Source organism: Rissa tridactyla, chromosome 10, assembly GCF_028500815.1.
Source record: "Rissa tridactyla isolate bRisTri1 chromosome 10, bRisTri1.patW.cur.20221130, whole genome shotgun sequence".
Classification (NCBI taxonomy): domain Eukaryota; kingdom Metazoa; phylum Chordata; class Aves; order Charadriiformes; family Laridae; genus Rissa; species Rissa tridactyla.
This window is the reverse complement of record NC_071475.1, coordinates 21677119-21690146: the sequence shown is the minus strand read 5'-3', so window position 1 is coordinate 21690146 and position 13028 is coordinate 21677119. Positions and strand designations below refer to the sequence as shown.

Genomic DNA, 13028 nt, shown 5'->3' with positions numbered 1-13028 from the left:
GTCCCAACAGATTTGGTTTATACCTGAAAACCCACGATAGCTTTCGGGTTCTACAATGAAAGTATGAGTTTGGGCTCTTCACTGACACCTAGGACATCATGGCAGCACAAATAAAATTTAAATGCTACCTCCTTCATGAAGCGAGGTAAAGTTTAGCTTCTTCCATTAAACCCAATAACTGGAGCTGAGGTCTGAGCCAAAATCCTGCCACTAAGTACATACGAGCCAGTAAATAAAGCCAGTCACAGTTTTATCTGTTAATAGTATTTGAGTGTGCACTCATTCATTTGAGGGGATTCTCATGATTTCTCACTCAGTAAATGCCTAAAAATTGAGTAAAAGCAAAATAAGAACAATTCTGGTCTGCAAGGAGAAAGAAAACAACATTATAGTTAGACAACGGAAGTTATTCCAAGTCAAACTGAAGTGTTTCTGAACATCAGAGACATCTGGGAAGCATATGTACAGGAAACAGCTCAGCCTGAGAGAGTTGTATGTTACTGAAATTACAGAGGTAAGGAAACATTACATTAACCCTGAGTTTTGAACCTTTCGATCTTGTATACTTCTGCAGTTAAAGAGATACCTTCATGTAAAGCTACACGATAAGCAGAGTTTCAGATATTTAAAATAATTATTAATGTTTATCACATTTGAGAGAGATGTCTAGTTTTCAAGCTTTATGTAACCAAAAACTGCAAAGAGACTTTTACACTCCATGGTCAGCAACTCCAAATGATAAAAATGCAGATGATTCCCTTTAAACCACCCTGGTACTGATTCAGGATTCCGGCTGGACTATGGCACAGCTAACAACATGGAAGGCATTATGTACATTAACAAACTGCTTTAAAATCGACATGGCATGTTATCAATCTTATTGTTCATCACCTGACCACCAAAAGATCGGTTTCCTATGATTACCAGTCTTTCAAAAAATATATTTGATCCATATATATTTTTATATTACAATGAAGTTAGCTAAACAAGACACTCTCTTAAGGCGATTTACGAAACCACACAAATGTAACGAGTATGATAGTTAAAAGAAATAGACATAAGAGCTATTTTAGACACTTCATGCAAATCTCAGCATGTTTCAATAACTCTTTTATGATCGGAATCCGGGAATTGCAGATATCCTTGGCTTTTAGGCAAATTGACCTGACAGAAATTCCTCTGATGTGGCATAACAGAGAAGTTGTGAAATTATCTACACCAAATATTCAGAGCTTATGTTAAAGAAATGTCTTAGTTTCAGCTGGGATAGAGTTAATTTTCTTCCTAGTAGCTGCTGTGTTTTGTATTTAGTATGAGAATAGCGTTGATAACACATACTGGTTTAGCTGTTGCTAAGTAATGCTTATATTAAGTCAAGGACTTTTTCAGCTTCCCAAAGAAGGCGAGAGGGAGCACAGACAGGACAAGCTGGGCAAAGGCGTATTCCACACCAGAGACACCCTGCCCCGTATATCAACGGGGGTTGGCCAGGGATCCGCAGTCACTGCTCAGGACGGGCTGGGACACCAATTCACCGGGTGGTGAGCGATTGTATTGCATCACAATTTTGTGTATTCTTTTACCATTATTATTACTATTTTCTCTTCTGTTACTGTTCTATTAAACAGTCTTTATCTCAACTTACCAGTTTTTTTTCCTTTTTCTCCCTTCTCCTCCCTACCCTTACTGGGGCAGGGGGGGAGTGAGCAAACAGCTGCGTGGTCCTAGTTGCCAGTGGGGGTTAAACCACGACAGGAAGGAACTAAAGCAATTGGATTGATCAACTAATTTTCACAATATACAGGGGAAATAAAGACTGCTTGGCAGATAAAGCGATTTGCATTTTTTCTGAGTGAGTTAGCCCATAACCCCCACAATATAAAGCCATAAAAGGGATTTCAAATACACTTCTAAAACATTTCCAGGATTAAAAAACAATAGATTCCCTTTCAATTTTGTAATAATGTACTTTCGTATTTTACAAATCCATTTTTCTCAAGTTATCTTTTAAACTCAAGGAATCTCAAACGACTGCTTGTGCTCAGCCATAATCTCTGAAGCCATTCCTGATGTTGCAAAAAATGAAAAACTTCAAATCGAACCGAAATGAAAATCAGAATTGGTCTTTTTTAACACCTGTAAAGTACTGCATGACAGCATCCAAGAACAGCAAAGTTAGAGAACCAATTTCCTATTTCTGTTAGGCATTTCTCTACAAGTTTTAACTGAATTAATGATCCTCCCCCAAAAGCAACCTCACTACATAACGGAGCCCTCTCTAAACTTCAGAGGACTGTAACGATGATACCAATGCACTTTGGTCTTTCCTGTGTAAATATAGGTCAAACTTTTTCCACGGCATGAAATTATGAGCTCTTTGCAGAGAATAACACCTCCACTGACACAGGCAAGAACAATCATGCCGTAACAAAGGCAATCAATTGAACTATAAATATGTACTTTGAAACAGCAAGCAAGGTGTTGTACCTAGGTTCTTACCTACTCCTGCTCTCCTTTAAAGACGCAGTTTAACTGCCAATAGCAGAATATTCTCACTCTTAACAATAAATTCCAACTTAAGGGGCACAAATCTGGGAAAGATGAAAAAATCCACTTAGACATGCTGCTTGGACATATCCATTTACACACAAAATAAAAACTGGGACAAATAAACCACCAAAAATTACTTAAGCAGCATATTTTATCTGTGAGCCATATTTAGAAACTAAAAAAAAAAAAGGGGGCAAAAAGGCAAGACAAGGTTTAAACGTAACCACATTGCTTTAGTTATTTACATAATAAAAATGAAAATGTGGAGAGTTATATCTGTAACAGACTGCTTTTAAGGTGAAGATATTAATGTCAAAATGTGGACTATATTTGTTTGTATTTGTAGCAGTCAGAATAGGTGAGCAATCATTAACTTGTCAAATAACAGATAAAAGGCAGCGCTCCAGTCCAAAGTAGGTCATCTTCCACCTTATTCAGCTGATTTTCAGACTGTTTCGTCATCACTCATGTCCCAGATCTGCAACAGAAAAGGAAGTGTAATTTTAGTTTGGGGAGTTCAAATATGCTTTTAATATACCTTTATAAAATTGGTATTACTATTTGAAAGGAAGAATAAATAACATTTATGGACTGTTGACTAGCACCAACGGAGCTTTACATAAAATTCAGTATTTTTTCTCTTCTGTCAACAACCTACACACCACTCGTAATTTGTAATTTTGGGGGCATTTTTTAACATACGCTTTTCAGCATTTGTTCCTAACTCTCAGTTTGGTTATTTGCTATTTATTATCATTTACAGTACGCTGTAGACCAGAAACCAGCCATTTTGGTTTGGTTTGCTGACTCATTGGCACATACTTAATCTGGATAATAATCTGGATAATAAATAGCACACTGCACTAAACACTGCAGAAAATTCTCATGACGTTCATGAAGAACTAATTGTTCTCCAAGACTTCATTTTGCACCCAAATATTAGATCTCATAAATAGCAGCATAAAGCTGAAAAGTTACATGGAAATTTGTGCTTTCCTATTGTTTAGAGAAATTTAAAAACTACACCGAGTTTTTTCTGCAATACAATATAATTGTACTTTCACTTTGCTACTTGCCCATGTTCAGTAAGCGGCTGTAGATCGGGGGAAAAAAAAAAGTGTTTTCACAGAACATCAAGGAATCTGGTATCCTTGTGAACATACTACAGTGAGTGTTATAAATTCACACCAGGTACCAGGGAGCAGAACACATGAGCTGAGGAAAAATACAGGGACTTAGGAGCACAATTAGTTTGTGAGGGGTGCGGGGAAAAGAGAGCATATTCTGAATATATGCTACAAGCTTTTTCTTACAGAGAAATGTGGGTGCTCTTAAAAGACTTTTAATCATTATTTGGAGGTTTAGCTCACGGCAAATAGCCTTTTTCCCCTTGGCAGGGCTTGCAGTAGCTTGGCATCAGGACTAACATGGGTGCTCAGCTTTGAGTTGGATTTAATAATATCAATTTTATAATAGATAAAACTTCATGTCCGACTTCGAGCATTTCACACTTGCCTAAATTAGCAGCAACGCTGCTGGAGTACCACAAGCCTTGTTGATGACAAGAACAAGAATGCCATTTCCAGGCATACAGCCCTCAAAACTGTGAGCCCCCCACTGCAAATGACCTAACAAAATGGGGCAGCATCAGTCCTTTGTCCCTCTGGAAAACAAAACTCAGTTCGTTTGTTCTAAAACATAATTTGTGTGTTGGCATTGCGCGGCCCACTAAGTTATTCTCTCATTTTATATCCTGACCACTAAAATACATCTATCCGAAGAAATACAGAACGCGACCGTTTATTTAGACTGTAAATTCTTCAGGGCACAAAGCAGCATTTGACACGTGTACAGTCTCTAGTACAATGGGGCAGTGTTCACAGTTGCATTGTCTGACACACAAGCATTAGTGTTAGACAAATAAAAACCACAAACAACCCCATTTTCTGGACAGGCAACAATGAATATTGATCTATAGCTTTAACAAACCGCTTCACAACAAACTGTAGTATTTCTGGAATTTGAAAACATTCTGAAAAAAGCTCTTCAGATCCAACCTCAGAAAACTATTACTCATATAAAAATCAAACATTTCTATGCAGTGCTACCAGCTGTGTAAAATGAAAACTCTGAATGGCAGGATTTTCTCAATTCCTAGAAGCGTTGCAAAATGGTGGTGTGAATCCTTATGGAAAATACTGAAGGAACAGTTTGTTTACAAAAGGAAAAAAGAGTTTTCATCCTGCCCTAGATGAGCAGCTTGGAGCTTGCCAAGGCAAACACAAATGTCCAGCTCACCAGTCAGGGTCAAGGACGTGGAAAATAAATACAAAAAACCAAGATCTTTAAATAGAGTTTATGGTATGATTCAAGCTGGCAAAAAGCAAGAAATCTAAAGTTCAGCGTGACAGTCCATCTTTGTCTAGCAATGCTCGTTTTTGCAAACAAAGCCTGTAGATTGTAACCCTCACGAACACACCCCTCTGTCAAAGCAGCACGAGAAATACTTTTAAAAATACACCATGAGGTGATTCAAAGGCAAAAGGGAAAGCAGCCAACCGACAGCCCTAAAAAGGTCTTATCTCCTGAAGAGATAGAGCGGGAGCGCAGCCAGCTTCTCTGCTCTGTGCTTTCCCACCGTCCGGGCTGACCCACACAGGGGGCGAGAGGCAAGTACGCGCCCCGTTTTGTTCCGTTGGTTTTACAGAGAAAGGCTGGTAAGGGCACCAGTGACATAAACGATTTTGTGATATGAAAATATTTCCATCCAGGAACTGGCTGGCTGTTCCATAATTCCGGCACAGCTCAGAGAGCCTTTTTGCTTTACATGTGTAGTGCGTGATGCTCGCATTGCCCTAACGCCCCTATGATACAAAGAGCAGCTCCAACGGCACTGTCAGTTCTTCTCGCTCAGACTAAAGGGCAGAAAGCAGCTCCCCGTGTTTGGCCGTAACAGTCGAGGACGGGCAACCCACGGAGGGCCTCAAGGAACTTGAGGACTAACAGTGGAAGCAGAGCGCACAGCCAGCAGCAGCGCCTACGAGGTAACTTAAGAAACACAGCACTGTTAACAAGAAGATGAAAGTGAAGAGAAGAGATTGACAATTAATTTCTCCTATCTAAAGCACGGCTCTTTTCCGGCAGTCTTTTAACATATAAATATTTGCAAAAAGACTGAGACTGAGGTTCACAGGTATTTAACTGCTATGCAAAGCTCCTGGGTTGAGAATTATTTTTAAATGTTTGAAAAGTATGCTATTATTGTACTTCCAGAAGAACAGACAGTTTTATAAGACAGCTTACACTCCATCTAACTATCAGAGCAGTCACAGCCATAGCACTGTGTGCTGAATCTTACCAAGGTTTATAAAGAACAAAGCACTAGTACCCTAATAATGACACGTAGAGGCGAGCGGAGAACCTGAAACTAAAGGGGAAAATTCTATGCAAAAGTGACCAATTGCATGTTAACCTAAACAAAACAAGCTACACCATACTGTGCAAAACAAGTTGCGTTAAATGTCAATACCGAGAGCTAAATTATAATGCATCACAGGCTCTTGGTTAATAGGAACACCCCTTTTCATGAAAAGGCATTTAAAATACATAGAGTACGACTACGCAAACTTTGGAAATTACTTCAAAAGAGTGAAACTTTTAAGAGGAGAAATAGTGAAATACAGAAAGCCATGAAAGACAATGTCTAAAATGCTTGTCATGCCAAGAATATGACATCCAGCCCAAGCTGAGAACGTGGATTTTGTTGCCAGTTCTGCCCTGCCCCGCAGCCCGCCGGGGCGAGTGGGACCTCGGGGCAGCTGCAGGCAACGGCAGAAGAAGGCATCGCCGAGGAAGACAACCCAGCTGCCAAAACCGACCCCCTCTGTACCCATCTGGGCAGATTATCCAAATGCACCTGTTTCTTTAAATATGTGCTTTTATATTCCAACTTCTTTGTAGAGGTTCTTAAATTTCAGATGCAAATTATGTCTATTTGGGATAAGAGAAGAACTCCCGCACTTGTTTTCTTGAAATGACAAGCATTATTTTCTCACATAATAGGCAGAACGGGGGAAAAACCCCTGTGTATTAACTGAACTCTTCACAAGTTCCCACTGTTTGATTTTACACACCTCCAGACTGCGTGTTCAATAAATCCCACTGAATAGAGGGTTCTGCATTTCCTTCACACAACAATAACACCCGGTACCTGAAATTTAACTTCCATGACAATGGTTTCAAAATTGGTGCTCTCCTACTGAAGCAGATAATGGCTTTGCATCTTAGAATTAGCACACGTAATTCAAACAGATAACTACTGTTTATCCTATAAATAAACTTGCAAGAATATAAAGGTACCCTTAGGGGATTCTTAAAAGTTCCTTGGATCTAGATCCGTGGATCTAGAAGGATTTGCCACAAAAATGGCTACCTCATTAAGAAAGACAAAACAAACAAACAAACAACCCCCACAAATACTATTTTCTCCACACAACTGAGACAAATTTACATACACATGTAGCAAAACACTCTGCTTAGAAAAACCTGGAAGAGTCTTATTATGCAAACTACACTATTTACTATGTTACAAATGCTCCAAATACGGTGAAGAGAAAGTGAAGAGTAAAATTCTACGGGCAGAAGCAAGGGCTGAAAACGAACTGCTGCATACAGCAAACAGCACAGCTGAGTTTCACAGGAGAACATACAGCTTCCCAGATCAATTAAGGCTTATCACATCTTAGTCTTTGATTTAGAAATCTACACTTACTCTGGAAACCTAAACAACTGAAAAAAGAACACATCCAAGCATGTTTAAATTTAAAGCAACTAAATTATTTTGTAGCTATAGCATGTGAGCTTTTTTGATAGGTATTAGGTGAAACATGTTTTTGTTCTATGCTTTACCAGAGAGAATACATCACAACTTTTGGCAGCCTAAATTACTTTACAAAATATGTGTGTCTAAATATACTTGTAGTAGAACTGAACTAGACATAGCAGGCGGCATTAACGCTCCTTGGGACACTTTTTCAGTCGTATTCTTTGTCCACTGTCTGTATCTTTCAGGAATGGCAACGGAAATAAAATTGCAACTTGAAATTCATTAAATGCCCGCAAGTCCTAACACGCAACTTTTTCAGACTCCATGGTATAGACTGAGGGATAATTATAAAGTTTAGCACCCTCCTTTCATCTTGGCTATTTGATGCACAGTAAGCACTACCCTTCATCTTACTGAAACTGAAAACACTTCAAGCATTTTGTATATTTGACAATTCCTTCCCCATCCCCCTTTCCCACAGGAAAAAAAGCCATAAACGAACCACCAGCATGAACAGCATTCTGCACTAACGTGGCATTTAGCTTTGTTCAGGAGTTATATCCAGCTGCATGTCAGAGCCTGCACAGCGCGCTCTACGGTGGAGTGTTTTCTTTGCTCTCTAAGAACCCACGGTAATGCACTTAAACACGGATCCCCTCTTGCTCCCAGCGGCAAGAGCTTATCCTGCAACAATCCCCGTGGCTCCCCCATGACGACTCTGCATCCCGCCCACACCTAACTGGTTTTCTGCAACAGGTTTCTATTTCTGCAGCAAGATACGGCTCATGTTTTTCAGAAATGGCTGCTAACTTTCTATAATTAAACTATAGCTGAAGTCAGTTTTGGCTATAATCTGAAGAATTTACTACAGACCATCAGATACTTCTTACTTCAGTTGACACAGACATCAGAAACACACACACACAAAGAAATTAACCTTAAAAAAAATTCAAGGCCAACGATCATAAAAACTGCCTGTCTGTCTTCAAGCTGCTTTATTTAAATAGCAGATAGAGAAAACTGTGGATAATTTTTCCAGATCCCTGTACACAACGGACCTACCCTAGCTAGTTGACACAATTGACAAATTCCTAACATCCCTAACACCTACATGGGCTCTTTTTTTCTCTTTCCTAGAAGCTTCACAGCCTTTCCTGTCCAAATGATTTATTATCTCTCAATAAAATTCAAGTCCATCAACTTCTTACTTTTTCTCATTGACGGTGTGCCTGACTGATGCTTGTTTTCCCTTTACAGCCTTTCCAAATTTCTGTATTTTCATTCCATAACCACAGCTTAAAATCTAGGTCAAGGTCACAAGGCATTCTCACTTTGATCTCAGCCAACAGCAACCATTCTTCTTTGAGTTCCTCTTGCACACAATTCTCTTGAATATATGTATAATACTTCTCGTGAGTGGCCTCATGTTTCATACAAACTGCAAACATTGCCCCTCTCAAAATCACCCTACTGATTTCCCCACCTACCAGCCACAGTATGTTTAAGAATCCTGCCATCATCTTTCAGGACATCTCTTCTTCTTTCCTCTGATGCCCTATCAGAGCTTCTATCAAGCCACAGGTGTCTTGAATTTGATTTTCTGTCCCTTTACTCAATTTTTGTATCCTTTTTACCCAGCACCTAGTGGTCTAGGAGCTTGGGACAGAGGGATTACAGTCTTTTTCTGAAAATGTCCTCTTCCAAGATGGGCTTTGTACTGTGTTTGACCCACCTACACTTGAGCAATTACTGCAACAGTTGGTCAATACTCAAATTCAGCAAGCTCCTGAGCGCATGGGCTTAGTCAGCTCATACGCTGGAAACCAGACCGTTTTCTAAAGATCTTGTATCTGAAGATTCCAAATACTTCAAAAGATATCTTTAAGAACAAAACAGAAAAAGGCAAGTAAACAGTACAGAAAGTATTTGTTTACAGTGTAAACTTTTAGCTAGAAAGCCTTTTTAATATCCTCTAATAAGATGTTCCAAACAGATATACAAACAGTGGCACTGGACACTAATTAGTCCCTTCTGGTTTTATAGCATTTTTCCTAGGTATTCATCAGATTATTATATGAAAACATTAATAAAAAGGATTTTTTTCTTTACATGACTAACAATTAATGAAACAATACAATAAAAGATACAAAAAAAAATGCACACTAGGGTTTTTTTGGTATAAGAATGCTCAGACACATTTCCTCCCATTGTTTCGTGTTTTACGAGGGGAAAAAAAAAGCAAAGCAGAGAAGCGAGCAAACACAAACCCAATTTCTCTCCCCCTCTAAAAGTGCTTTGGAGCTGAAAAAGCCATTTTTCAGGGCACAGCACTTGAGTTGCTGGAATGACGTATACCTACGAGGATAGTTTCTACTATTAAGCCTTTTCCTTAGGCACTTAAAAACTGAAAACAAACAAGTGTGAAAACAAACAACCCCCACCCCCCACCAAGCAGATCTGATGATTGCCATTATGCTATTTTGTATGGGATTTTAAACTTCATTTTACTACCACCAAAAGGCAACGATCCAAACAGAATGTGTGTTTGAATGAAGCCACAGTTAAGGTAAATACTGTCATAGTAATGATTAGATCTGATATAAACCCTTTGACTGAGATGAAAATTAAAACACTATAGTATAGAAAAGTATACATTAAATTCTTCCATCATCTTCCTCCTTTGATGTGCTCAGATTTTACATTAAAAATAAGTACATGTGTAAGCCTATATTTATTACATTGCTAAATCCTGCAAAAAATCCCAATGTAGATGTAAACACATGTTTACTTTCAAGGGTTGCACAGACTTGTACAGGAAATCTGGATCATATACCTAAGTGGATTTCTCAGAATAATTAACGTCATTTATGCATCTGAATCTATGCCATTCCAACTACACAGACTTTATTTGTTTTGCATAAATCAATAGCTTGCCATGTTCCACTACATCTTTTTAATTCACCGGTCACGCACAACTGCTGTCTAAGACCTGTAAATTAGCTTTCAGGTCATCCAGAATCAAACATTTGATAATTACTGATTAAAAAAGAGCAGTGGTTTAACTACACAAGCTATTCAACTGAATTTCAGAAATAAAACAATTCAGGAACAATAAAGATGTTATAAAACATGATACTTAAGGTACCACTCAGGGTTCTAATGTGGGGGTCACAGAATCGCAGGCTCAGCTCGATCGGAGGATACCTCTGGAAACCATTTTGGCCATTCCTCCATTCTAAGCGGGGCCAACTACATCAGGTTTCTCAGGGTCTGGTCCAGCTGAGTTTTAAATATTTCTGAGATTTCACAGCCTAAGAATCCTGCTCCAGAGTTTTACTTTACCTTGAAACATAAGACTAAATAATCTCTTGAAACAAGGATCATCTTTGTCAAAGTAGCCCATACCCATCAGATGCCCATAAATACATCCCCTATCATTACTGTCCTCACAATGCTTCTTTATAGCACCCGTGCGGGGCTGACAGAGCAACACCTTCCCAACAGCAACGGAAGACTCATCTACTTCCAATCTTTTCAACAGCTTAAAGATGCTAAGTTATAAAGGTATGGTTCTATTCACCTAATAAACCAGATAACTCTTAAATTCAAAAGAAATTCAGACCATAACCAGATGGCTGGTCAGACACAGGACACAGTCCTGGATGTGGATTCTGACTGTGTGAAGAACCAACCATGTCACCACTCTTCATGGAGACAGAGACTTGGGGTGGAAGAAGGAGCTAAGATCGGCGTTTGCAAACCATGTCATACCATGAAGGGAGACTGCCAAATTTTATGAAGACCTTCAGAACTGGAAAAATCTCCCTCTTATTTAAAATAAAAAAAACAAACCACCAAAACAACTTCTACAAGTGAAAAAAAAGTCCACAGAAATCCTTGAAGTTGTATTGACTGATTAAAACGCATAGACCATTTTCAGATGAGACCGACAACAAAAAGTAACATCGGAGGGTCACCTAACTCATCCGAGAGTCATGTTTCAACACTACGCCTACGGTATTTTCTTGTTTCATCAACCACACTCCATCTTCTCAATGTGTAGCTGGCAAAGACAAACAAAATATGCATTATACTAAACAACTCTTGAATCAAGAATACGGATCCTTTTCAGCTCAATTCCATTATCAGAAAATAATATTTGGCAGAAAAAACTGACACAGATTTCCCACATGCAGTTATGTCATCTTGCATGCACATTTTGTACACGTATTCAGTATAAACACATTTCCTCTAGTGCACTGTATATAACATATAAGTAGTAGAAAACTTGAAAAGCAATCAAAATACTAATTCATTACAATTTTGATGTAGCCAGTGACCTCCCTGATCTCATAAATTGCTTCCATGGAGATACATGGAGTGTATACACAACATTTCTATCTTGTGGAGGAGGTATCAAGAAGTCACAGAAAACCTTCCCCTCTCTCCTCTTATGCAGAAAGAATGCTCTTCATTTAGTTAGAAACTAAAATAATTGCTGAAGACACCACGAACGAATAAAGGAAGATGGTTTCCAGTATTAAATGCATAAATGATACTGCAATAATCAGATTTTTATTTCACGTTACACAGTTCAAAAGCTTAGAGAAGAAAAATGCATTTGTATTAAATCTTACATGCCAGTTTCCCCCATTAGTGTTATTAAAATCCTACATGTTGCTTTGCCCATTATGTTTATCAGATAAGGTAAAAATAAATATTACACAGAAAATTGCAAGTGTCAGTAACAAAATTAGCAAAATATTTAGCTAGTAAAGGTAGAGATGTTCTCCAAATACAACAGGCAGAGCAGGCTTAGGGTTTAGTTCCACTGAAACCCTACTGTTTCAAATGGACAAAAAATTAACCAAAGAAGGAGAAGGTGCCTCAGCCATAAGAGAGCTCTACAAGCACACTGCCTCACGCTTACAGTGTTTGCTACGCCCCTACATTCACAGTTTTCTAAATAATATAGGCAGCCTCCAGTTCACCTACAAATCCACGGGATGACTTGGGAAACAGTTCTGAAACTACATGTCCAACCCAGATTCAGCTGAAAACTCGTGCACAAGTGTCAGATTTATTTTTATACCACTTCCATTAATATAGAAACAACTGAAGAAACAAGAATTGTGCTGATCCTGTGCAAAGATTTTGTGCTAGGAGGGTCTTGCGTGACTCCTGGGATTCTGTAACCCTTTCCAAAATTGCTTTTGGTTTTCTGATCATGTAATTTCAACATCTGTTGCTCTAAGAGCTCGTTTGCGAATACTTGTATGTGTCCTAGCTATCAAACCTCCTTATTTAATTCTCTCATTTTCCCTTCCTTTATCTGTCCTGCTAGACCTGCTTTAACAAAGTGGAAACCCGCTTGCTCTCCTGTTGGTCTCTCTCATTCCCAGGAAGAAAGCAACGTCCTAACAAGCTCCTGATGGTTATTAGCTCCTGAGCCTTATTTCAGCCTGATGGCACAACCTGGTTGCAAGATGGCATGACCATACTGAGGGATTTGTTTCTTTGAGTGCAGCAAATTGTTCAGCAATTTAAAAAAAACATAAAAATCAACCCCAGTCTGTCGCACTTCATTATTCGTAACGCAGTGCTCTGAAAGAGAAGAGAAATAAACGCAGCCCCTCCAACGTCATATATCTGG

General features: G+C 38.8%; 1 protein-coding gene across 2 annotated transcripts in view; it reads right to left on the bottom strand.

The window, feature by feature from the left end:
• Positions 1–665: 665 nt before the first annotated feature.
• The window catches only part of ATG7 (autophagy related 7), a 109176-nt gene continuing 96813 nt past the window's right edge, over positions 666–13028 (bottom strand). For both annotated transcript variants that reach the window (XR_008468673.1, XM_054216012.1), the window contains one exon: positions 666–3028. Coding sequence is in view for 1 of the 2 variants with exons in the window: in XM_054216012.1 (XP_054071987.1) it covers positions 2996–3028 (33 nt within the window). In the remaining variant the exon portion in view is untranslated. The remainder of the gene's footprint in view (positions 3029–13028) is intronic.